Source organism: Coturnix japonica, chromosome 35 (genome assembly GCF_054131305.1).
Source record: "Coturnix japonica strain WE chromosome 35, WE-NBRP24, whole genome shotgun sequence".
In the NCBI taxonomy this organism is placed as follows: Eukaryota; Metazoa; Chordata; class Aves; order Galliformes; family Phasianidae; genus Coturnix; species Coturnix japonica.
The window spans coordinates 3,561,216-3,586,160 of record NC_140697.1 but is presented as its reverse complement, the minus strand read 5'-3'; the positions used below and the strand labels follow the sequence as shown (position 1 = coordinate 3,586,160).

Genomic DNA, 24,945 nt, shown 5'->3' with positions numbered 1-24,945 from the left:
AAGGATTGTTATGACGTCACAAAGAGGCATTATGACATCACAAAGGGGCATCGTGACGTCAGAAAGGGGCATCGTGATGTCAGAAAGGAGCATTATGACATCACAAAGGGCATTGTGACATCACAAAGAAGCATTATGACGTCACAAAGGGGCATTATGGCATCACAAAGGGGTGTTACCATCACCCTGCGCCCAACTCCTCTCTCCCTCCTATTGGCTCCCTCTCCCACCAATCCCCGATCTCCCCTCCCCTTAGGCATTGAATTCTCTTCTCACTACCTCCTCCCAGTCCTCCCCTAGGAACAGAAACCATTCAGATTCTACAGCAAACTACAGCATCTGCACTGCAAGAGCACACTGAACCACCTGCAACAATGAAACACGGTTTTGGAGAGTGGGTTTGAAAACACACCTTTAGACAGCTGTCTCCCTGTAGCCAAAAGGAAACCAAGCAGCCAAAGAAGAGTCCAGCCTGAAACATGCCCATGCTACTAGCCCAGGTTTTTCACAGTCAATGCAGAATCCATCCTGTTCATGAGGTGACAAATGACCAGTGGGTCTCCCCTTGCTCCACCCCTTCTCCTTCAAAGCCAGAAAAAGAAAGAAAAAACAAGCTTCTGTACAGCTGCCGTTATTTCTGACAGCGAGTGTAATCACAGAATCATAGAATGGCCCGGGCTGGAAGGGACCTCAAGGATCATGAAGATCAATCACCTCCCTGTCCCTGCTGGCCATCCCCTCTTCTGATGGAGCCCAGGGGACCATTTGCTCTCTGAGCTGCAAGAGCACGCTGATGGCTCACGTTCTGTTTTTCATCCACCAGGACCCCCAGGTCCTTCTCTGCGGGGCTTCTCTTAAGGACTGCTCCTCCCAGTCTGTAGAAATGCCTGGGATTCCTCCAGCCCAAGTGCAAAACCTTGCACTTTGCTGTGTTCAACCTCATTAGATTCACCTAGGCCAACCTCTCGGTTGAGCTCCCTCTGAATGGCATCCCTTCCTTCCACTGCATCAGCCCCACCACTCAGCAAACAGCAGAGGGTGCACTCCATTGCATCACTGGTGTCACTGATAACCATGTAAAAAAACACTGGTCCCAAGACAGACTCCTGGATGACACCACTTGTTATTGGCCTCCACCTGGACACAGAACCATGAATCACCACCCTCTGTCTGTGGCCTTTCAACCAATCCCTTATCCACCAGGTGGTCCACCTGTCAAATCCACATCCCTCCAGTTTAGAGATAAGGATGTGGTGGAGGGCCATGTCAAAGATCTTGCTCAAGTCCAGGTCAATGACATCAGTTTCCTTCCTTTTGTCCACAAATGCCGTCACTCCATCATAGAAGAGCACCAGATTGGTTAGGCATGGCCTTCCCCTGCTAAAGCCACGCTGACTGTCTTGGATCAAATGCTCATTCCTTATGTGATCAAGCATGTCTTTGAGGCGGATCTGTTCTTCACCATCTTCATCACAGTTACACATTTGAATCAAATAATTGGTGTTGCTGCCACCAAGAAAACCTCTTTGTCTTCTACTCCTGCTGCACATCTGTGCTTTCACCAGAAGCAAAGGGAGAGGCCACCTCCTAGATCCAAATTTTAAGAAACCAACACCCAATAGGTGTCATCTGAAGTAAAATAGGAGAGAAATTAAGATGACTCTTTTGCATCCAGCTTGGATCACTCCCTCACTCAGGCACACCACCATCAGATCAAGGAGATGCTGCCTTCAGCTTAGAGACTGTATGGGAAATCACAGCTTGAACCTCTGATTAATCAGCTGAGGCAAGTGTTGGGCCAGCTGCGGGAGCACAGGTGAGAGTAATCTAGCTGTGCTCCCAGAAGGGGTGGACCTCGACTGCACCTCTTCTGAGACCTCACCTCATTTAAAGGCTGACCACCACTAAGGCAGAATCTCTTGGAGACTGCTCCCCAGTTGAGACTGCCTCAGCTTTCTGGTCAAGGCACCAACATTGGTGAGTTTTCCTTTGCTAATAATCTTTGACTATTTACCACCATCTTGGTTAACATCTTTTTACTAGCCACCCTTACAGAGACCATAAGGGCTTGGGCTTCCAAACTCTCAGCAAGCATTTGGATCAGACAGCTTCCTGCTGGGGAGCCCCCTGCATCACTGCTGCCTCCTTTCGTACTGGACCTGCAGATGCTTCAGAGCTCATTAGCATGGACTTCCTTCCTCCCCTCAGCAGCTGCTCCTGCACTCACCTTCATTCCTACTCAGATACCGGCCGCTTCCAGCACCAGCTGACCTGCAAGACACAGAAAGGAAAGGTGGGAGTCATGCAAACGCACAAGCCCAAGGCTGCGTCACCACCACGTATGGCAGCCTCGGGAAGTCAGCTGCAACTACAGCCTTTGTCAGAATGGAAACAGGCACCGTCAATTAAGTGTGACCTCTGAACTCATTGCCACCATCAGAAATAGGCACTGAAATTGCTCACTTCACTGCAGCTGGTTACCTCCTGATTTTGGGTAAATGCGGACACTGTCTTGAGGGCTACCAGAAAAACGACATCAACTTCATTGTAGGTGGTTAAGCTTGGAAGCAGGACTTGAGCAAGAAAAGTTTCTCAGCTCAGAATCACAGAATTATCAAGGTTGGAGAAGACCTACAAAATCATCTGGTCCAACCATTACCAATACTTCCCGGATAAATCATACCTCTCAACACAACATCCAAACGTTTCTTGAGCACTCCCATGGTCGGTGACTCCACCACCTCCCTGGGCAGTGCTATCCAATGCCTGAATACCCTTTAGGGGAAGTAATATTTCCTAATGTCCAGCCTGAATCTTTCCTGGCACAGCTTAAAACCATTCCCTCTAGATCTATAACTGATCACACGAGAGAAGAGGCCAAACCCCAGCTCACTACAACCTCCCTTCAGGACGTTATAGAGAGTTATAAGGTCTCCCCTGAGCCTGCTCTTTTCCAAGCTGAACAATCCTAGTTCCCTCAGCAGCTCCTCGTAAGGTTTGTGCTCCAGACCCCTCACTACCTTCGTAGCTGAAGACTTTCCAGAACCGCAAGGTTTTCTTGCAGGGAGGGGCCCAAAACTGAATAGGTCAAACATCCTTCTCTCCATCATTGCTGTCACGTGGAAGGCTGTCCTTGGAACTGCAGTGACTCATGCATCCTAACTGCACTCCATTGATGGAAGCACAACGTGCATCATTGCAACTTGCTGGTGGGTTCCTGTATTGGCAAGGGATCGATTCACCTGGAAAGAGTAGATACACAGCATTTAGCGTCAAACTTTCACTGTCCAAGGAGGCAAAGGCTTGGTGCTGCCTGTCAAGCAGGTTTCAAGCAGCTTGTGAGACTCATCTGGGAAAGACAGGAGTCAAACAAAGATGTCAGGCACGGGCTTGAATGCCAGAAGGAGGTACAAGCCCACTGAAAGCATGAATTCTACCTGTGTTGCTGACAAGCAGTGTTTTGAAAGCTGGATTTGCACCCTTACCTGCCAGGACCACGACTTCTGCTTCAGAGGGCTCCCTGGCACTGCTCTGCAGTTGGTGTTTGGCCACAGGGGATGGTTTGCCCAGGCAGAAGCAGGAACGCCAACTGCCAGTTGCTGACTCTGCCCTCTTACTGGGAGAACTCAGTCTGGAGAGAGAAAACAGAGCATGCTGTCAGTCGTGGTGCAGGATGAGGGAAGAGCTGCACCGAGCCCTTGCCAATAGTTGCCTGTTCCCGCCACTGCCTGCTTTCTGCTGAAACACAGCCTAGAAACACCCTCTGTTTCAAACAGCAGAGGATGCTTCCATTCCTACAGCTCAGCCCTCAAGTCCTGCTGGCTACATTCCTCTCAATGATTTCAAGCAAGATTCGGAGCATGTGAGCAAAGGCTCCACAGCCGGACAGGAAAGGAGCTGGCAGGCGTAACTGCTTTCTGAGGAACCGTACAGTTATAAGGGAAGCTCAAAAGCATCCCTGACTCTTACATTAACACCTCCTCGGCCTCAGCTCACTGCCACCTTTAATTTCTAGTGCCAGCAAGTCTGACCAACAGCTCTGCTTACAGGAGAAGCACAATTGGTTTCAGGCACATGGCCCTGAAATCTGGAAAACCCCAAGATTTCCATGTACAGCCAGCACAGAACAGGATAGACGCCAGCGTGGCTTTCTGCATCTTGTGACTGCCTGCCCAACCAGGAAGGAAAGGCACCTTGTGTGGCTCCACTGAGGCCATAGGGCAACTGTGTGTTAGTTGAATCCTCAAAGATATAATGGACAAAAAATAAACCAATAAAAATCATCCGAACAATGATGGTAGGGGCTGGAAAGGGAATTCCTCTTTCTTTATCTTTCAGATGGAAAATCAATGATTGCGTTGAAGTTCCTCAGTACAGCTGCAGGCCCTTCCTCCACTTGTATCTTGCTGCTCCGTGTTGCAACAGGAGAGCTGCTCTGGCCTCTCCTCTCAGCCTGTGCCGCCTGCACGGTGAGCAGCTTTGTGGATGGAGAGACCCACACAGACTTGGGCCCAGGCAGAGAACTGTGCCCTGCAAGGGAAAACCACAGCTAAGACAGAAAAGGAAGCAGCAGCACAGCCATCCCCATTCTGCATATCTCTCAGAATTGCTCATCCGAGCCACTGGAAGAAGAGGAGCTCAAAATAACTGTGTGCTCAGAGGTATGCTCGTGGCAAAGGACACAGCCACAATTAAGAGCAGCTCACTGTATCTTAAGAGGCAAACAAAAAGCCTAGAAAAACTAGGGGCCAGAGATCTCAGAAAGCATCACTGCCACACTTCAATCAAGTTTCACCTGCTTGCAAAACATCTTAACAGCAGTGATAGTTTTCTCCATGTAAGGCTTGGACACTCTCAGGACCCATCAACAGGGCACCATATTCTAACCTAAGCCCAGAAGCCTGCTGTCTCCTCAACAGTAACAGAATTTTCAAAGGTCTTGGAGAAGCCCTGGATTGGATGAAGCTGTCAGATTTAGATCAAGCTAATGGAGGAAGATGCTCACCTACTCCCTCTCCCATGGCTGGTGTGGATTTCGAGCAGAAAAGGACGTCTGTGTAAATAGTACTGTTGAAATATCAACTGGTAGAGCAGTGTTGCACATTGTACAAATCACAGTTGGACATCCATGGACAGCTGATGATAGAAGTAATTGTAGGGGAAGAGCTGGATGAAATATTGTTAAAAACAAATAATCATTTTAGCTGCACGTTTGTAAGCATTTCTTTTCATCCTTCTCAAAACAGTTTCATGGCAGAATAAAGAGGACACGTTCACACAGACATTTCCACAGCCAGACTAGGGAATAATCAAAGAATATCAACCAAAACGTGTTTCCTACCAGTTACATGAATCTTGAAGGTGAGTTTCTAGCCAGCAGCCTCGCAGCTGTACTCCCCTTTGTTGCAGTAATTCATTCCTGGATGTAAATCACATGTAGAAAAGTGTTGCTATGATACTAGATGACCAAGAAAGTCCTATAGCCAAAATGTTTTGCACCAGAGAGGCTGTCAGTTGATCCTCCAAATGCAAGACACACCAAATGAAGCGTTCCTTTATCTCTGGGATTCCAAGCATTTTCTCACCTCTGACTTTCACTTGGAATGTTGCTTTGTCATCTTTTGTTTCACAGCTGTAGCTCCCTTGGTCTTTCAGGGTCACATTTTTGACCATGAGCTTGCGGTGCGTCCCCTTGGAGATGATGGTTGTCCTCTGGTCCTGCTTCACCTCTGTTTGATCTTTCTTCCATACGACAGCTCCGCTTGCAGCTGACACCTCACACACCAGCTCCAGGTCTTCAAAAGGACTGACTGATATTTCTGGAGTCATTTTGGGCTTGCTGACAACATTAATGTCTTCATCTGAAGAAAAAAAGAGAAAGTGATTTACATCCTGACTCAGGCTTATTCAGCACAGCATGAAGATACAGTTAGAACTGATTGTAATGTCTCTGCTCATTACATTTGGGTGATTGAGTTTCACCTCTGGAGGTACTCACATACAAACGTGTGCTTGATTCTCCTGTGTAAGGAAAGAGTAAGTTCTATGCAGACAGTTCTTATTTCTTTTAATCAATTCTGTATTCTGCACATGTTCTTCTGAAGCTAAAATGAAGGCAGATAAGTAACGTGTTTGCAATGCATGAACAAACCTATTCAACACTTTGTCTCTAAGCTAACAAGCAGCGTTTGATGAGCACATCAGTATTTCATGCCCTTCATTCCATCCAGACAGAACCTGCCTGAGGAGCAAGCTGATGGCTGTCAGCTACAGGCAGACCTAGCTTAGCATTGCATTTCTTAGAGCAACAACTGTTGCTTTCAGTCACTGAATATACCAAGGCCAATTGCTATGCCAGGCACATTTATGGCATCAGTGAACAAATAATGAGTTAAAAATTGTAATAGACAGGAGTCATCTATTCTTTTAAAACTAGGTGACCAAAGAAGAACAGCCCCTCTAGAGTCAAGCTGTTTAGAACTAATAGCATCAATCAATGTCACGTAGATAGATTACTTCCCTGCCCTAAGACCATCTTGTGACCATTTGGTGCTCCTAATTAAGCCCTCTTGATGGCTTTTTTGTCTGAGCCATGTGACATTTTGTGATAGGAGTTACTGCTAGTGTTCCCTTCACCCTACACCAAAGTAGGAGGTATCCATTCTCAGGGAATCATGCAGGCTTCCTCTGGATTTGATGCTCAGAGACAGCCCCAGAACTTTTTAAATCTTAGCTTAGCTCTCATCCAATAATGTTCATCAAACAGTGCAACTTGTCCTTTGGGGATGCCTTTGTTCTGCATCAACCAGTTCCAACGGAGTCTTCTCGGCTTGTTTTAGATCAGTTTTTTAACAGATAAAGAAAGGGGCTTTGAATTACAAAGTGAAATTGCAGAATGCATGATTCTCAACCAAACAGAACGGGAGGTGGGATGCAGGGTGAATACCTGAGCCAACACCACCTGCAAGCAATCCTTCAATATCTTAGGAATCTCTAGCCATCCCAAATCCAGTGTTGTGCTTGATCTATCATCTCTGCTGAGTTTTTAGCTAGCTGATGGTGAGCATCTTGGTGGAGATGGGTGAGCAGTCGGACTAGAGTGTCTTAATCAACCTTAAGGATCCTGTTATCAGAGGAACTTGAATGTGCTGTTAAAGGTCACAAGAGCTGCACTGCAGCATGAGCATACACAGCGAAAGGTTTTCAGTAGAGCTTCGGTTCATAAATGAGGACTGGGTTATGGAAAATAGGCTCAAGAAATAAACCAGAAAACAGATCTTAACGCCAGGTTCTGTGAATGCAGCCAGCTGAATTTCACAGATATTGAATTTCAATGACAATTTCTTGTGTTATTTTACCCTCCAGCTCCACCCTGAACAGGAACAGGTCAGTGACAAGCATTACTCCTCCAGGCTTGACCTGACAGTGCTTTACTTGTACTATGAGCTAATGCCAGGAAGAGCAGGAAAAGAGTTTCATCCACGTGCCTTCTCCTTCCTTAGTAAAACCAGTGTGAAACTGCAGCCACGTCAGGCTGAAGGAGACGTCTCAGATGTCCTGCCTGGATGCAGGAGCTCACGTGTCAGAGGATGTCTGGCACGTCAAGTCTCATGGCAGTGCAATGCATGACAAACTGCAACAACACTTTCCTGTGGGCTCCTTTGGGCACGAGGCCCAGCGCGTGACACACCTCTGGCTGCAGCTCTTCAGAGCCTCCCAGCAGCCACGTGATGCCCATGGGAGAGACACAGCTGACCCGCACAGCAGATGATTTACCAGCTCGCTCTGATTTACAGCAAGAGAAGATACAAGTGGTGATGCTGAATGGTGAAATACTGCGAGTGTGTGGCATAGGTATAAGATTTGTGAGCCTGAGGATGTTCAAAGTCAGGATGGACAGGGCTCAGAGCACCTGATGGAGCTGCGGTGCCCCTGTTCATTGCAAGGGAGTCCAACTAGCTGACCCTTAAGGGTCTCTTCCCTATCTATGAGATACACAAAAGCTGATTCTGCAGTAACCAAGATACCAACAGCAGCTGTTTGTCATACAGCTTGCCAACACAGATTTTAAAATAACAGCATTGATTACTCATTTGATAGTCACATTACAGTGCAAAGCACATGGAAACGTCCATCAGCTAATTCATTTAATTCTTTGGGCAGACCTGCCAGTATGAAATATTATGCTAACATGACAGAGAGAAGAAAAGCAAAATTAAGACTAGCTGACAAGCCGTGGCAGGAAGTTCTGCTCTCCATCAATTTAGTCCCATTATTCAATTCTGTTTGGAGATGTCTCCATGACTCTCTGGAGTTTGTTCTTTGAGAAGAAACAATTAAGTAAGCTCTCCAATGCCAAAGTGCATACACTACTCTAGGCCTTTCTTGTTTCTCCATGGATCAACAAGGGTGACAAGCCAGCAGAAGATGATGAAGAGCCTCATCATGCAAACTCATGCATTTTATCCCCCTCACAGATGCACTGACAACTTACAGCATCATCCATTGAGACGTTGTGAATTTTCAGGGTGTGTTTCTTCCCCACAATGTGCAGTTCATATTTTTCACTGGCCTTGAGCTCCTTCCCATCCTTCATCCACTCCACAGTAGCGCCTGTGTCTGAAAGCTCAGCCTGCAGTTTGGCTTCCTCACGCAGCCGAGCGCAGATCTTTTCTACATCTTTGCTCTTATTGGTAAATCTCACTGCAGCACCTGTCAGGAGCAAAGGCCTCGTTAGTTCAATTGATATCAGGCTAACGTGGTCAATGTTTGCTGCAACATCTCTGAAAAAGTATCACCTTCTGTTCCTGCACTCATCATTGTGTCAGTGCTGAGCAATTCAAGATATTTCATTTGGTCTTCTTGCCGGATTTACTAAGTAAAAATCAACCAAACATCTCCTTCTACTGATTAAGAAAGCTCTAAACATGCTTCTGCAGAGGTTTCCACCCAATGACAAACAGGTCCTCCCATCATGAATGTTTATTTGTTCTATTTTGTCATGCAAAGCTGATTGATAGAGATATTATTGGAATGATTGCTCCCCTACTTCTAAACTATTCCAGTGCAATCAGAAAGGCTGTCTGAACCTGGAGCTGAAAGTACTGCTCTATGGTGATTCAGTGGTAAACCTGCTGACTGAATGCACTGGCCAATAGCTGTGAACTGCAGACATTCATCAGCTGGCATGAAGCAATCTGGTTCAGATACCAAGCAGCTGGGTAGACTGGCTTACCCTACACTCAGTGCTATCATGTTTAGGTCATTACCAGGACTCACATCAGTCCATGGGATGCAATTTCAGGTATTTGGTACAGGCAGTGAATGCCTGCAGCCCCAGTTCTAATCATCAGATCACAGCAACTATGCCTTGACTGTAAGAGGAAAGGAGAAGGATCAAAGCAAATACCTCTCACTCTCATCTTGCTGCTGACATCAACATTTTCGGCAACAAATTTCACTTCTGCTCCACCATCATTCTTGGTGATGTTCTTTATGATTAGGCTATGAGTAGTTTGGGTTCTCTTGATGATGCAGGTCTCGCTTTCCTGTAAGACTTTACCACTGAGGTACCAAGTGCTGCAACACATTGTTGTAAGATCAGTAGTAAACATGGCATCCCCTCCAGGTACAGCTTCACCAGCTGTTAGGGGGGATTTCACAGCCAGGACTGGTTCTGAGGAAGAACAACATGGATGTCTTAATGCTCTTTAGATGCAAGTCTGGTATCTCATTTAGAGATGGAAGATTAAATCATAGGTACATTTCTACTTCTCCCTTTGCATGAGTGCTGGAAGAAGCACTTCTATGCTTAAGATCTGTTACAGAAAGTTCTGCCTCTTGCACATGTGAGATATCAAAAGATAAGGATATTCATGTCTCTGTCACAGAAACAGAACTTGTATCACTTTAGTGGTAGCTGGAGGTTGACAGGAGAACTAGTAATAAAGGAAAGCCTTTGGTGTGTTAGTGCACTACTATCCTTAAAGTCAAATGAAACATCTTTAGGGAACCAAAACAGCTGCTCAGCTCACACTGACCCATTTCCATTGGGGTTTTTGTGCTTACCAAGGTGCACGCTCCCTGGGAATTCCAGAGACGGGCTCTGTACATGCGCATTGACTGCAGACACTCGGAACTGATCATCAGCCTCTTCAGACAGATTGCTCACCGTGAACTCTGGGACGGGGACATGAGACTCGTGGCACCTCACCCACGTGAAGCCAGTTAGTTTATTGCCTTCCACAATGTAGCCATCGATTGGAATGGGGCATTGCATCTTCGGAGGGGACCATGCCAGCGTCACTGAGGTTTCTGTTTTATTTTTCACCACGGGGTCAGCTGGGGGCTGGGTGGGAGGTTTTCTGGGAGCTGAACAGAAAGAAATACAGAAATATTAGCATAAGGTCATGTAGGCTGGAAAAGACCATCAAGACCAGCAGACTCAACTTTCAGCATGACCTACTGAGTCCCACCATTAACTACTGTGCTACCTGAGGACATACATGACAAGCTTATTCCTGCAGGTATTTGCATAGTGAATATATTCACCCTCTGGTTTCTTTGGAACATTTTAGAGGTTAAAATCCCATCAGACTTTTTCACTGTGTGCAGCCACTGATACAGGCAGGAGGCTGGGAATTACCTGATGGGCTCTAGTTACAGACTACTGACACAGTAAAGGATTGATTTCATTTCATTTTGGCCATCAAAAAGTTTGGAGTCTGGTTTAAGTCATCCATCTAGACTCCAATTATAATCATATGGAGAACAGCGCATTTAGGAGAACTCATCTCATCTTAATAAACCTGAATGAAATCACAGAATCATAGGATCACGGGAGGGCTTGGGTTGGAAGAAACCTTCAAGATCATCCAGTTCTAAACACCCTGCCATGGGCTGGCTGCCCACTAACCAGCTCAGGCTGCCCATCACCCATCCAACCTCGCCTTCAACACCAAGGACAGGCATCCACAGCTTTTCTGGGCAGCCTGAAATGGAAGCAATGAGCCACATGTTGAAGATACTCAAACATTCATGACTGTAGAGAGAGCCAAATACTCCATACATATTGCCTGCCTGGTCAATGGTATTAAAATGCCAACAACAGACTCATCCAGCTCATGGAAAATGGTGTGAACATGGCGTACAGGATTCTTCCAGCATCGAGTTAGATCTGCAAAGTGTAAAAATAGGAAATCTCAATGCAATGCAATTTTCCCTCATAACATAAATAGACACATAACTGTTTTGGGGTGCACTGTTACCAGCCTGTCAGTTGCTGTTGGTCAGTGCTAGATGCCAAAGGTCCCACTAACATAGCATGAAGCTGAAAGCTAGACGCTGGAATCAGATCTCCTGACCTTACCATCAGAAACGGAGATGTCATATTTTGCTCAGAGGTGCCTGCTTGTAGGAGGGACAGCTTCCGAGCTTTTTCTGCTCCAGGAACCAGCTTGAGCTTCAGAATTTAAACAGCAGTCAGAAATTCAACTGAGCTTTGTCACCTCCATCAAACAGAAGGAGTGGTTGGGTGGTACAGCTTTCCAAATCACTTAGAAACTGGCACAACAATCAGATGCCTACCTTTTCTTTTTGAACTTGTTAATACATAGAGCTTAATAGCATCAGAATGCCCCAAGCACTTCAGATAACACGACAGCTGTAAACCCTTCTTTAAGGATTCCTTTGTTTAACCACTGAGTAACTGTAATTCAGTGGTGCTGGTGGGAGAAGGGAAGTCCTAATCTTCCCAGATGGTGAATAGAGTTGATGTTCACATGCAGACTGGTGCTGCAGCACAGCCAGAAACCACTCATTTGGGAAACACAGCACCAAGAAAATAATGGGAATAGCTTCATAAAATCAGGCAGCTTCACCCAAATTTCATGTCAGGTCCATTATTCTTCCTATTTTCAGGAAGAAAGGTTTTCCCTTTTTCTTGTAGTTTTATTTTCCTTTCATGCAAGCAGCTTTGTAGCTTAAAAAATTGTTTTCTAATCACCTCCTGGTGTGGACAAATCACACAGGTTTGACTCCATGTTTTACATAGTTAGCATTTTATATTTGTTCCAGTATGGAACTGTACAGCCATAGAATGGCCTGGGTTGAAAAGGATCTCAAAGATCATCCAGTTCCAACCCCCTGCTATGTGCAGGGTCGCCAACCACCAGACCAGGCTGCCCAGAGCCACAATCCAGCCTTTCCTCATAGGAGAGCTGCTCCAACCCTCTGATCATCACAGTGGCCCCTCCTCTGGACCCACCCCAACAGCACCACAACCTTATTGTCCACAGAAAGCATATAACCCTCATTCAATTGCCCTTCCACTCAGCTTAGAGCACTACTAAAACCAGCATCTTCACCTTAGCTCATCACACTGCTGCAGTTCCTTTTACAAGGATTTCACTGGCAAAAATTAAATCAAAGCGATCACAAGGGATTTAGCACAGTTACGTGTTACTGGCTACGAGAGCTGTCAGCACAGTCACCTGTCAGGCTTTGCTGCTGTTCTCTTTATGTAGAGGCACAACAAGGTTCAGACACCTCACAGTGCAATTCTCACTTGGACTGTAAAGAAAAAGGAGGCTTGAAAAGCAGCGTGTGGAAAACAAAGAAACAAGAATTAGAACAACAGTGGGGCCATGGCACTTGTAGGAATTGTTCTGCCTTTAACAGCAGAGCTTTTCAAGAAGTATGAGGGCATTGCAAACCAGACCAGTTTGGACAGATTAACAACTGCAAGTAGTGGGTTCCAAAATTCCAGACATGAAATCAAAGATAGAAAAACTCTTCACATTTTCATCTCTCAATTTTTCATACATTGTGCATTACAGTGCAAACAAGTCTTCACATACAACTTGGAAGCTAAAGACAAGTCTGACAAAACAGACTGCACAGAAATGATGGATAATTAACAGAGCAAATTGCTCTTTCAAAAACAGAGTTTATGTCTTCTGGTCATAACACTTCAGAAGCCTCAGAGGCTTCTTCTCCTTTGTATATTTTCATTAATCTTAGATTTTGTTTTCATTCAATGTGACCTCACTAAACAAATATTGTCTAAGACCATGAGTATCACATAAATGTGCAGATCTCAAGCTGCTCACTTATCTAGTACCCTTGGCATGATGCTTTATTTTCCTCAGCTGATCATCTAGATTGTGCCTGTTGATTGTGCAACAACAGCCTGTTGGTCTCGATTACCTGTGAGAGGCTCTAACTTTGGCCAGGAAAAATCATTTGAGGACAAGTAATTCTCTTGGAATCAGTAAGGCAGTCTTCCCATTCTTTCTTACCAGCACCCATCTTACATGTTAATAAAGGATTCTGGAAATCAGTTTGAAGATCAAGAAACAATTCAGTTCAAGCATATGCAATCACAGGATTTGTACGTCACCTGCAAAAGTCATTTTATTCTATCCACAATCTCATCCTACATGCAGTTCCTTAGAGGGTTCCTTAGGCACACCAACCCCATGCTCCTATTACAGACCCTTGCATAAGACAGGTGATATACCTACAAGATTATCTACAGCTTAGACTACAAAAACAGGGAGTCTAGCTAGAGAAAATTATCTACCTGTGCTTCTGAGCAATCTGTTAACCACTCTCATACAGTTCAGGCCAATCCAAACAAGATGCAATGACATGTCAGCCACAGAAACAGCTTGATTTTAAGGAGTTTGTTTGGACAAGCCCCTGTTGCATACGGTGGTCAAACATGCATTACTTGGGGGCACATTGTATTTGATTTAACAGATACTCTTACCTTTGGCTTTGCACAGAGTCCAAAGTCTATCAGCTTCAAATTGTCAATCAGCAGATTTTCCCGGTGGATGAGAAAGCAGTCAGGAATGATTTCCACCCAAATGCCCAAGGAAACATCTTTTCTCTTCTCTTATTTCCTGCTGTGGACAGTGGTTCCCAGTCTACTCAAAGCTCGCTCGCTCTCGCTGTCTCAGAGATCTTCAGTGACTGCTGGCAAGTTCCCATCTTCCAATATCCCAGGTGGGAAATACTAGCTTGTATCTGTTGGAAAGGACCTGGGGACTAGGAGGACAAGTGGTGAGAGACCACAGGCTGAATGCAAGCCAGCAGTGTGCTCTGACAGAAAAGAAGTACAACAAGATCATCAGCTGCATTAAAAAGCAGCACAACCAGACCAGGACAAGTCATTCCTGCTTCAACACTCACTGGACCACATCTACAGTACTGTATCTGGTTTTTGGCCAGGAAGGATAACAACCTGAAACAAACTCTGAAGCAAGTTCTATGGATGACCTCCAGCCTGTGCAGGGGGCTGAAGCTCCCACTCAGAGAAGAGAAGCTGGGGAGAATGATCTTTGTGACAGAAAATCCATTGGATGGGGCCAGAGGAATGCATCTCACCCCATACCCTCTGTACAGCCACCATTTGTTTAAAGGATCACTCTTCCTTGAGGCACAAAACTAGAGCAGGTTACACAACAGACTGACACCACAAGGGCTTCTCTCGAGATACAAACTGCAGCAAAGAGCATCACAAAAATGTGAAACCAACACTCAGATCAGATCTGTGTCTCTGCTCCGCTCATTAGGAGCATCATGTCTTACTCCCCTTCCAGAGGAAGATACTTCTTCAAGGATAACAAAATCCAACTCAGCTACAGAACATAGTACCACATAGCAATAATTATCTAACATTTCCTGTAGGGAAAGAATCCTAAGCACAAGTTATTGTCTGAGTTTCAGCTGGGACTGAATTATCTTCTTCAGTGTCTGATATAATACTACGTTTTCATTCTAGAGAAACAATGGAGATAGCGCAGTGATGCTTACAGTTGCTGCCAGGCAGTGTTGTACAGAGCCACAGTCAATCTCAGCTGAGAGCCCAAGGAAGTGAGAAGGAACAGAACTAGGACAGCTGACTTAAACTGGCCAAAGGATATTCCATACTATATGACATATTGTGGAAGGAGTTTTGAAGGGGGTAGAACTTCATGTCAATCTCTTCCACTACTAGGAGGCTAACTGGACACTGATTGGTAGGTGGTGAGCAATTGCTTTTGCATTCATCATAACTATTATCCTTTTCTCTATCTCAGTACATAATTCTATCTCAACCCATGAGTTCTACTTTGTGTTACTTCTCCCCCCTTCAGTTCTCTCCTGCAATCCACTGGAATGGAGTGGAGTACTGTAACTCTCTCTGCCAACAGAAAAATAAAAACACATTCATTATTATTTATGGAAGACTGACTGCAGTTCAGGCTCACTGGTTTGAGGTCTCTGGGCATAACCCTGACTGTGAACAGAAGCAATTGCTGAAACAGTCTGTCAAAAAAAGACTGGAGCTTCCTCTTCCAAAAGGCGGTCCTTAGAAACAATGCAATCAAACAGCTTCCCTGTAAGATAAGGTTATCTGAAAATGCATTTAGAGAGTATCAGAGAAAGATAAGTAAGAAAGACAGCACAGAAAGCAGAAACTATTTCTTACCTCTATGACTATAAATATTTCTTTGATGTCTCTCTTACGTGATCCAATGGGCAAACATGTTGATGACTTCAGTTCTTCATGGCATCAATTTCTGTTTTAGCATGAGGCAAGTCATCCTTAAGAGACCATAAAAGCAAGCGATGAAATCGCTAACTACTGTGACATACCAGGTACCACATCTGACTGCTGTGGAACAGAACAAGCACATATGGGACAGTACACAATTCAACATCAACTCAGCAATGACTGACATCACTCCCATAGAAATTCTGAAACAGAGCTGTGAAAAATGAAAAGTAAAACATTCAGCATTTTCATTGGCATTTTGGTAAAGTTGCTGTAATAATGTAACAATAATGTAATGTAATGTAATGATGTAATAACTTCCTCCATTTTAAAGCCAGAGAATTCTGCCCTCTGAACAACCAGCAACAAGATTTGTGGTGCTCTGTTAAACTTTTTCCAGCTCTACAGCATCTTTCAAAAGGCAATGGGACCAGTAGGCTGCATTCGTATGTACCATCCCACCTGCCCCCGTGTTCTTGAGAACTCCGCAACTCCAACAGAAGATATTCTCATATTTAAATGCCTTTTGGCTTACCCCTACAGTAACTGTCTCCATGATTTTTAGTGCAAATTTTTCACCAGACAGAAGATGCCGCCCGAGTTTTACCTTGGCAAAACCACCTACAAATCAAAACACAGATGCTTAAAGTTGAGTGTGAATTCTTCTCTAATATAACATTACAATTTCCAACTGGTTTAAAAAAAGAATTTCAAATTTATACAAATGAAACCTGACTTAGAGAACTGACAAGAGCTGTTAATCTATTCTCAGATTAATTCTAGAGTGGTGAGACAGACTGTTAGGCGTGCTGTTTCTGTACAAAGATGACACTTACCCGTTCCAACTGTTTCATGGAATTCCTAGTACTTGAGAATTTCCTCGTAGTCACTGACAGACATCCTGAATGTGCAAGAACTGAAGATCCTCCAAGCACGTGCAATGAAGAAGTGCCAGCAGTGTTCACATCCTACTTAGGACATATTCTTAGAGGCAGAAGGGACACTCGTGGCAGATCCAGCAATGCTCATCTTCTCACCAACGTGCATCCCCCTCTCACCCAGCAACAACAAAACACAGTGCATGAAGCTGGCTTCACTTAGGTTAACAATATGGAACATCCCTCAGGGCTTTGTGCCACAGAGCAGTAGCAGGGCTGGACTACAGCTTGAGGAAGCAGTGGAAGCCTTTCCCTGTATGGTTACAGTGTCCCTGCACGCACCCCACAGCCAGAGCGTTGCAAGCTGAGCTGTCTTGCTGTTTCTTGTACTCATCCCAATCTCTGCGAATGAAAACTCAGAATTCAGTCAAGGCGTTGATTGAGCACGAGCGTGCCTTTATTCAATAGGAAAAAGGAGGGGGTGTGAGGTCTGGAGGAAAGATGGGACTCATTCTCTGTTGTCTGACGAGAGTGTCTCAGAAGTCGTGCTGTTGCCCGGAGCCTGGGACTCTTGGCCTGATTCTACCTCCCCCTCCAAGATGTTTGGCTTCTCCTCTGTAATGCTGACCTGAGCCTGCATGGTTGTGCTGCTGTCGGGGCACTTGTGCTGTGCTTGGGCTGGGCTGTCCTCGAAAGGCACTCGGTTCAGGCTGGTGCCTGAGGAGTCTGGCAGGCTCAGGTCAGCAGCTTCAACAGGTATGGGATGAACGAGAGCTTCAACGATGATGGCATTCTTCTCTTTATAACTGATGTTATACGGAAGGCTTTCATCTGAACTGCAGCATCCTGTGCTTAGTAACAGTTCTTCATTGATGGAATCACAGGATGCTGCATCGTAACATGCCTGGCGTCTTGGAGATATACAAGGGCTCGGGTCACCTAGGAAGGAGTAGACGCACAGCAGTTAGTGTCAAAGTTTCACAAGATGAATCATGAAACAGGTTCTTGACATTTGGCTATGCAGTGATGGTGGGCAGAAGCAAATAGGCTTCTAGCAACAGTGTCACTGTCTTGAAAGTGATCCTCGTGCAGGTCCAGCTCTTGTGTTGACAAGAGACTCATTTGGGAAAGACAGGGGTCAACTGAAGATGTCAGGCACAGGCTTGAATGCCAGAAGGATGTACAAGCCCACTGAAAGCATGAATTCTACCTGTGTTGCTGACAAGCAGTGATTTGAAAGCTGGATTTGCATGCTTACCTGCCAGGACCAAGACTTCAGCTTCAGAGGGCTCCCTGGCACTGCTCTGCAGTTGGCGTTTGGCCACAGGGGATGGTTTGCCCAGGCAGAAGCAGGAACGCCAACTGCAAGCTGCTGACTCTGCCCTCTTACTGGGAGAACTCATTCTGCAGAGAAAACAGAGCATGCTGTCAGTCGTGGTGCAGGGTGAGGGAAGAGCTGCACCGAACCCTTGCCAATAGTTGCCTGTTCCGGGCAATGCCTGGTTTCTGCTGAAACACAGCTTAGAAAAGCGCTCTGTTTCAAACAGCAGAGGATGCTTCTATTCCTACAGCTCAGCCCTCAAGTCCTGTTGGCTAAATACCTCTCAACGATGTCAAGCAGGGACATGGATCCCGAGAATGTTGGAGGCTCAGGCTGCTTCGCTCTCCTGGGGCAGGCCTTCAACAGGGAACGAAGGCAGGAGATGAACTTGCCCTGTTTCTTTGGCTCTGCGCAACAAAACAAAAAAACAAGTTCATTTCAGCCCTGGCTCGGTTGGACGAGACCGAGTGCAACACATTCAACAGAACACGTAACAACAGAAAGCATGTTCCCAACAAAGACACGCAAGAACGGATTTTCCCCATCCCTGGAGGTGCCCAAGGAGCTTAATGCAGTTCTCTTTCTAAGCTTGCTCAACTCGGGCATTAATGAACCCCCTGAAAGCCACGTTCAGACCCCATTTTACTAACCCGCATTGTCAAATGTAAAATACGCACCTGGCTTTGGCAACGAATGTAGGATGGACTCGGGCAGTTTTCCCCTGATGAGTTCCACGCACTCACCAGGGAAAAAACCAACCTGTAATAAGAACAAAAAGACAGGTGGGCATTAGCCCAAGCCCAGAGCCAAAGGGAAGGTCCTCTGACACCGACACAGGGCAACTGTTTGCATCCAGAAGCCATCCTGTGCAGGCAGAGCAGCTCCAACCGGAGATTCCCGACTCTACTGAAGCTGTGCTCTCTAGTCAAAAATGTGTGCCTACCTCAAAGCCACGCTTGCCTCTCCAGAAGGGGCTCATCTCCTTTGGTGGCATATCAACAATGCACACGATGTCTCCAACCTGCAAAACATTGAAACATCAATCCCAGCTTCAGCACAGCTAAAACAAAAGCCTTCTTCTACGACACAAAATATGAGAGTATTCCCGAGGAGTTCACACTCTATACTAATTCTGTGCACAACAAGAAGGAACGCCTGGAACTGCTTACCTCCAGAGAGAGCTCATCCGGCCCCTGGGCGACGTGGCTCCTAATAACATGGGCTGCCGCAATCGCTGGTACGTTTAAAGATGACATAGCACGCACCAGCTGCGGCTCCCGCATGTTATCAGCCTGCAAAACAGAGCACAGGCCGTGGTCAGGAGATGAGGACAAACCAGGAGGATTTCAAGGTGAGGAGCACATCTGCAAAGAAAGCTGCAGCAAATGCGCTCCGTCCTTATCAGGAGCACTTCAGAAGGAGCTGCACGTCTCATCACAGTTATTTCCCTTTCTGGCGTGCATTGCCAGGCCATGCAAACAAAGATGCATCTCTCTCTACCCAGACTAATCAGCAATGGCACTGGAACAGACAGGTGGCCAGGCCCTTTTTGGCCCATTCTTTCCTGCAGGAGAGTACACCTGCAGCTCCTTCTAATGGCTCAACACAGGGAAAAAAGACCGGCCAGAGCTTCATACTGTACCTCCGTCGCCACCAACTCAGGCTCACGGCTGATCCCACTGCACGCAGCACCCATCACAGCAAGTGTGAACAGCTGGAACAGAGCAGAAACACACTTCTGTTTTCTCTATTCACACAGCACAGTATGGACAGACTTCTTCAGAGCTACCCGCGCATACCCTGCGGCAAAACCATGCGGGGGGACAAAACATGGCACGTACCTGGCAGTGAGATCACCTCAAGCTATCTGCAGCAGTTCCTTGTCGCTTTGCTCGGATGAAATGAGAGCAAAAGCTGCACCGAGGCAGTGGGCGGAGGGTGAGGAGAGGAGAGAGAAAGAGCAGGTCAGTGAGCAGGGCTAAGACAGTCATGGAATAACACACACAGCACAACTGTCCCACCCACTTGCTGCAAGACATGCTGAGTCTCAGGCTACGTGATGCCTGTCCGCCCAGCAACTTTACAATGCTTCCACTACTGAGCAAAGACAATGGAAGAAGCACGGGACAGGTGCCAACTTTACTGATACCCCCTTTGGAACGTGTGTACCGGGGAAAATTACGTCTGATGGTCAAGAGTAAGCAATACGGTGCTGTGAGCTCAAACAGCCAGCAGTTCTCAACACCTCACTGCCCACCCATCCATCCCACATCAGCTCAGCTTACCTACAAGCTGCTGCACACGACGGTGAGAAGAAAAAGCACTAAAGATACTAACTAAAGCCACTAACTAAAGGCACTAACTAACTAACGGCACTAACTAACTAAAGGCACTAACTAACTAACGGAACTAACTAACTAACGGCACTAACTAACAACAGTAACTAACTAATAACAGTAACTAACTAACAACGCTAACTAACAACACTAACTAACAAAACTAACTAACTAACGGCACAAAAGGCACAAGAACAACAAGACAACCAACCACTCCGACCACTAGCTCACCCACAAAGGAACACAGAACGCACCGCTCCTCCCCTCATTCCAGCCGCTTATGACATCACCAACGGCCAACAGCCTGGTCCACCATGACCCCCCACAAGGCGGGGAGCCAAGACCACGTGGTCACATCTGATTCCAACACGGCACCACAACATTCCAGGACTCAGTGTGGGCTTGGAATTCTATCCTGGTGTTGCAGCGCAATGGGAGGTGTTAGGGCACAGCTGAAGAGCTGACAGACAACGGACGTTTCCAAAGGAGGGTGCCAGATTAACTCTCAGCATTCTCTTGCGGGGCTCTTAGGAATGCTTCAAACCCATTTTCACTGCCTAGCTCATTTCTAGAAAGTCCAGTTGAGAAATGCTCACTTTGTCTGGGGAACGCCTCTATGCATCATGAATGAAAAATAAAATAAAATGGGCACGCGACCCTATGAAACTTACCTCTCTGCTCTTGCTGTCAGCCAGACACCTCAGATGAGCATGACGTGTCCCTGCTCCTGAATGAAGATTCACCCAAGTCTGTGTTCCTCTCTGCTCCATCTCTGGGTCTAAAAGAAACACAGACAGAGATGATTACAAGATCCTTTGTGCAGACGAAAGACAAGGGTGCACACGAATTCTGTTTAGCAAGAAATACTACATTCCCAATGGTAGTACTTGAATCCTCCTTTGGGGCTGGAGCTCAACAGGTCAACACATCAGAAATAACACAAAGTGCATCTGGAAGACGTGTCTCAAAGCCCAGAAAATCCAACACGGGAGGGGGCTGGACAGTGGACCACAGGTGTCCATTTCCATTGCAGCTCCCTGTAGAGAACAGCACCAATCAGCAGGCGTGAATCAATTCATTCACAAGCTGCACAATGACTCTGTTCTTTACATGATAAAGAAACACACAGAGATTCCTGACCAAAAAGTTGGGAGTTAATAACAACCAAAGAGGTTCCTGTTCCTACGCCTCATCCTCTCACCCCAACTCCTGGGTGATGCCCACAGGCTTCAAGTCAGCTCTCAAATCCATTGAACTCCAGTCACAGAACTCCATCAAGAAGGATGTCACACATGTGACACTTACATACATTTTGCATCAGAAACAGTGACGCCAGCAGGAGCAGAGAGGTGACTGTCCCCCTGTACTCAGCACTGGTGAGGCCACAACTCTAATTCTGCGTCCAGTTTGTGGCCCCTCACTGAGAAAAAGACACTGAGGCATTGGAACGTGTTCAAAGAAGGGCAACAAAGCTGGTGAGGGGTCTGGAGCACAATGGGGCCATATGAGGAGAGGCTGCAGGAGATGGGAATGTCCAGCCTGGAGAAGAGGTGGCTCAGGGGAAACCTCATTGCTCTCTATAACTTCCTGAAGGGAGGTTGCAGTGAGCTGGGGGTCGGCCTCTTCTCTCGTGTCATTACTGATAGAACTAGAAGGAATGTTTTCAAGCTGCGGCAGGAGAGGTTCAGGCTGGACATTAGGAAATATTACTTCTCAGAAAGGGTGGCCAGGCACTGGAATGGACTGCCCAGGGAGGTGGTGGAGTCACCCACCCTGGGGGTGTTCAAGGAACGTCTGCAGAAATCCCTGCTGAAATCCTGACCTCTGCCACAGGTGGCTGAGTGACACAAAAGCTGTGTCCTTGGTTCCCGGCCTTACCTTCACATGCTGTTCATCTTGCTCTGCAGCTCCTGTTCTGAATAGTCTTCTTATATTCCCATGTGATGTACCCTGAAATACATCATTTAGTGAGTCTGAACAAAACCTAAGACATTAATTGGAACTGTGAAAAAATGTTTTTTGCACTTTACTTGGAGGATGTTACATGCTATACCTTCTTTTCTCAATTGTAACACATGATTTTTTATAAAAAGAAACATAGCAAGTCAGCTCTTCAGTGTGCATATTGATGAAACTTGGTGAAATACAACTTTAGAAAAAGGTAATTTGAAAATTTAAATATTCTTATCAGAATCTCTGCTATTAGTTACCGTTCCAATGTTCTGATTTGATGGTGATTCTCTCAGAGCTGTTTTGTCACTCGCCACCTCAAATGCACTTCAAGTGCTTTAGGAGCATCACTGGAATTTTGAATAAACTCGATATATTTTAGGAAAGCTGCTACAGATGCATGACTGCAGTACTTTGGAAAAATATAATCTTGATTGAATGCTGAACAGTGTTATTTAATTATAATCCAGGTAATTAAATTAATTAAACCAAGGGAATCACCTCCCAGTCAGTCAGCTCCCACCAGGGAACTCGCTTCCCTGCCAAGCAGATGCAACCAACACAAGCTGCTACATCACTCTAGGGCCCCACTGAGTCTTCCCAAGGGGTCTCCAAAGGCTTCCCTGTTGACTTCTGGGAACCTGGGAACACTCACATGGAAGCCAGTGCCCCCTAATGTGCCCCAGAGGTTTCTCAGGGCCCTGCAATTAGCTCTACAGACATCCAGACATGCCCCAGAGCAAGTATGTGTGCTGTAGGGAGCCCAAGAGACATTCCAGAGTATGCTAGTACTCCTCAGTGCGCTCAAGGGTTCTTCACCTGTCTCTAAATATGCCCTATTGGACTTTGTTTTCTCTTCTGGAGCTTAGTTCTCAGCTTTGCTTTCTCATGCCATTTATCATTCAGTTTAGAGATTATTTTAACTAAAATATTTTAATCCACCATATTTTCTGAAAACTAAGAATTGATCCCGCTCAAGGAAACAGAAGAGAAAAACATCACCCACAGGCTGCAGATATTTACCTCGACTTCTCTACATGCCATCCCCAGTGTGCTTTTCAACTCACCTTGCACAGTGACCCTGGCTTTTGTTTCAGAGTCCTCTGTCTCACAGGTGTACTCCCCGCTGTCCTTGGCGGTAGAGTCATGGATGATCAGAATGGCCCCAGTTCCCTCCTGCTGCAAGTCGTACTTCTGGCTTTTTCTGATTGCTTTGCCATCCTTGTACCACCTGATGTTCACATCTGGTTTCGACAGCTCACGGCTCAGGCTGATGTCCTGCCCTGCTGCTGCTGTCTTATCCTCCAGCTGTTTTGTTACCTCAGTAGGTTTTTCTGAAAGAAAACATGCTTTTTGAGTAACATACACTTAGGGTAGGATGCCTCTCTCAAAATACACGCATCTACATGCTGGAGATAAGTTAGAGAGGCACTTGCAACAGAGGCCATCCTACAGCCAGCAGTAATCTGTAAAGTACAGACAATAGAATTCCAGGCACCATTAATTCTCTCTTAAATCTACCCCATTGAGGATGATGAACCATGTCTGAAAACTGCCTCTTCCTTCTCTCCACTGATCACACTGGGAGCCTCAGATGATGCTCTCAGATGCACATGTTCTAGATAGGAATTTGTTGTACAGCTAGATGATGTGAAGGCCATCCCTTCAGCTTATACTTAGAGGATATTGCTCCCACAGTTCCCTCAACAGATCATTCCTGATTTACTGTTAATGGAACAAGCTGTAGTGAGATGCCCATTTCCAACACTACCCCAGTGCTTTGGGTAGTTCTCACATTTGTGTCAAATGGTTCCTCCTTTTACTTATTTTTAAGAGAAATTCTCAGTGCTTCAAGGTTCAAGTAGAAGGTTGCTATTCACTTTAACCATATTATGAGTTAGCTCTCATGACAATCTTATCAGAAGACAGTTGAAGGAATCAGACCCCAGAATCTCTCCCATCTCATTACCTTTCACAGACAGAGAGGCTTTGGAGGTTAGACCACGGGCAATAAAAACGACTTCCCCAGAGTCAGTAGGAGTCACACTTTTGATAAGGAGAGTCTCTTACCAACCCACGTTAGAAGCTTTAATTCGCCCACCACTTTCCACTCTGCTTCCATTCAGTGTCCACTTGAACTCATCAATGCTTTCATGGGACAGAATGCATTCAAAAGTGCAATCTTCTACCTCCTGGATTTCATTGTTTTTCAGCCGTTTGCTAATGCCAATATTCAGCTCTGGAAGATAAGAGATAGGTTAGTATGAGGTTTAGATGGAGAAAAGGCATTCGTGACCAATGTGAGTAGCAGTACTGGTGTTTGAACTCAGGATTTGCAGATCATGGCTGCATTCCTCACTGATGTATTCTCTAAGACTTTCTCCTCTCAGAATTACCAGAAAGCTATAAAAAAAAAAGAGACGTGAATCTCTTGGCTTTGCTCTGGAAGAACTACAAGGAGAGCAGCTCAGTCCATGGAGCACAATGAAGATTCAATGAGCTACAGAGGGAAAAACCTAACAGAGAGGACAACTCTAGGATGCTGCGTGAGAAAAAGGGTTTTGCCTACGACAAGACATTAAATGTTTCTATTAGCTAATTTGTTACCATCCTACCCCTACTGGTGTTCAAACCATTTCTCCATTTTAGGGATGTTTAGAAAGGAAACATTTCCAGGACATTCTTGACGTTTTTTGTGATTTTCATGGCAAAAGGAGATACATTTACTTCAAAAGCAATGGGAAGTTTCCAGACATCACTACGCTAAATTGCAGAAATACAGTTCTATTGTAGAAACTATTAAGGCTCGTGGGGGAATAGGTGTAAGACATAGTGACCACACTGAATGTGCTTTTAGCACTCCTTCACTTTCCACAGTACTTACCCTGAACGCCGACATTTGACTTGGCAACATCA

At 45.8% G+C, this 24,945-nt stretch overlaps 1 protein-coding gene and 1 long non-coding RNA gene across 3 annotated transcripts; both read right to left on the bottom strand.

Moving 5' to 3' along the window:
- Positions 1–5,015: 5,015 nt before the first annotated feature.
- On the bottom strand, positions 5,016–8,692 carry LOC146755212 (obscurin-like protein 1). Of its 2 annotated transcripts, none has more exons than XM_085526219.1 (4): positions 8,495–8,692; positions 5,586–5,861; positions 5,342–5,419; positions 5,016–5,166 (listed from the first exon to the last, which is right to left on the bottom strand). In XM_085526219.1, the coding sequence occupies exons 2-3, from the start codon at positions 5,827–5,829 to the stop codon at positions 5,370–5,372; spliced, it is 294 nt and encodes a 97-aa protein (XP_085382345.1). In that variant the 5' UTR covers positions 5,830–5,861; positions 8,495–8,692; the 3' UTR covers positions 5,016–5,166; positions 5,342–5,369. The 2 variants fall into 2 exon arrangements, with proteins under 2 accessions (XP_085382345.1, XP_085382344.1); XM_085526218.1 differs by having other exon boundaries at positions 5,016–5,136; positions 8,495–8,691.
- An 8,994-nt stretch (positions 8,693–17,686) lies between these two features.
- Positions 17,687–18,518, bottom strand: LOC146755211 (uncharacterized). Its single transcript, XR_014938379.1, has 3 exons — positions 18,421–18,518; positions 18,024–18,150; positions 17,687–17,826 (listed from the first exon to the last, which is right to left on the bottom strand). It is a non-coding gene; the product is annotated as an uncharacterized LOC146755211 (long non-coding RNA).
- Between the last annotated feature and the right edge of the window lie 6,427 nt (positions 18,519–24,945).

Excerpts from the sequence above, each read along its gene's own strand:
- LOC146755212 (XM_085526219.1), bottom strand. The coding sequence starts at position 5,829 with ATGACTCCAGAAATATCAGTCAGTCCTTTTGAAGACCTGGAGCTGGTG. Across the intron at positions 5,420-5,585 it reads ATTCCAAGTGAAAGTCAGAG|GAATGAATTACTGCAACAAA; the intron begins GTGAGAAAATGC and ends ATTTACATCCAG.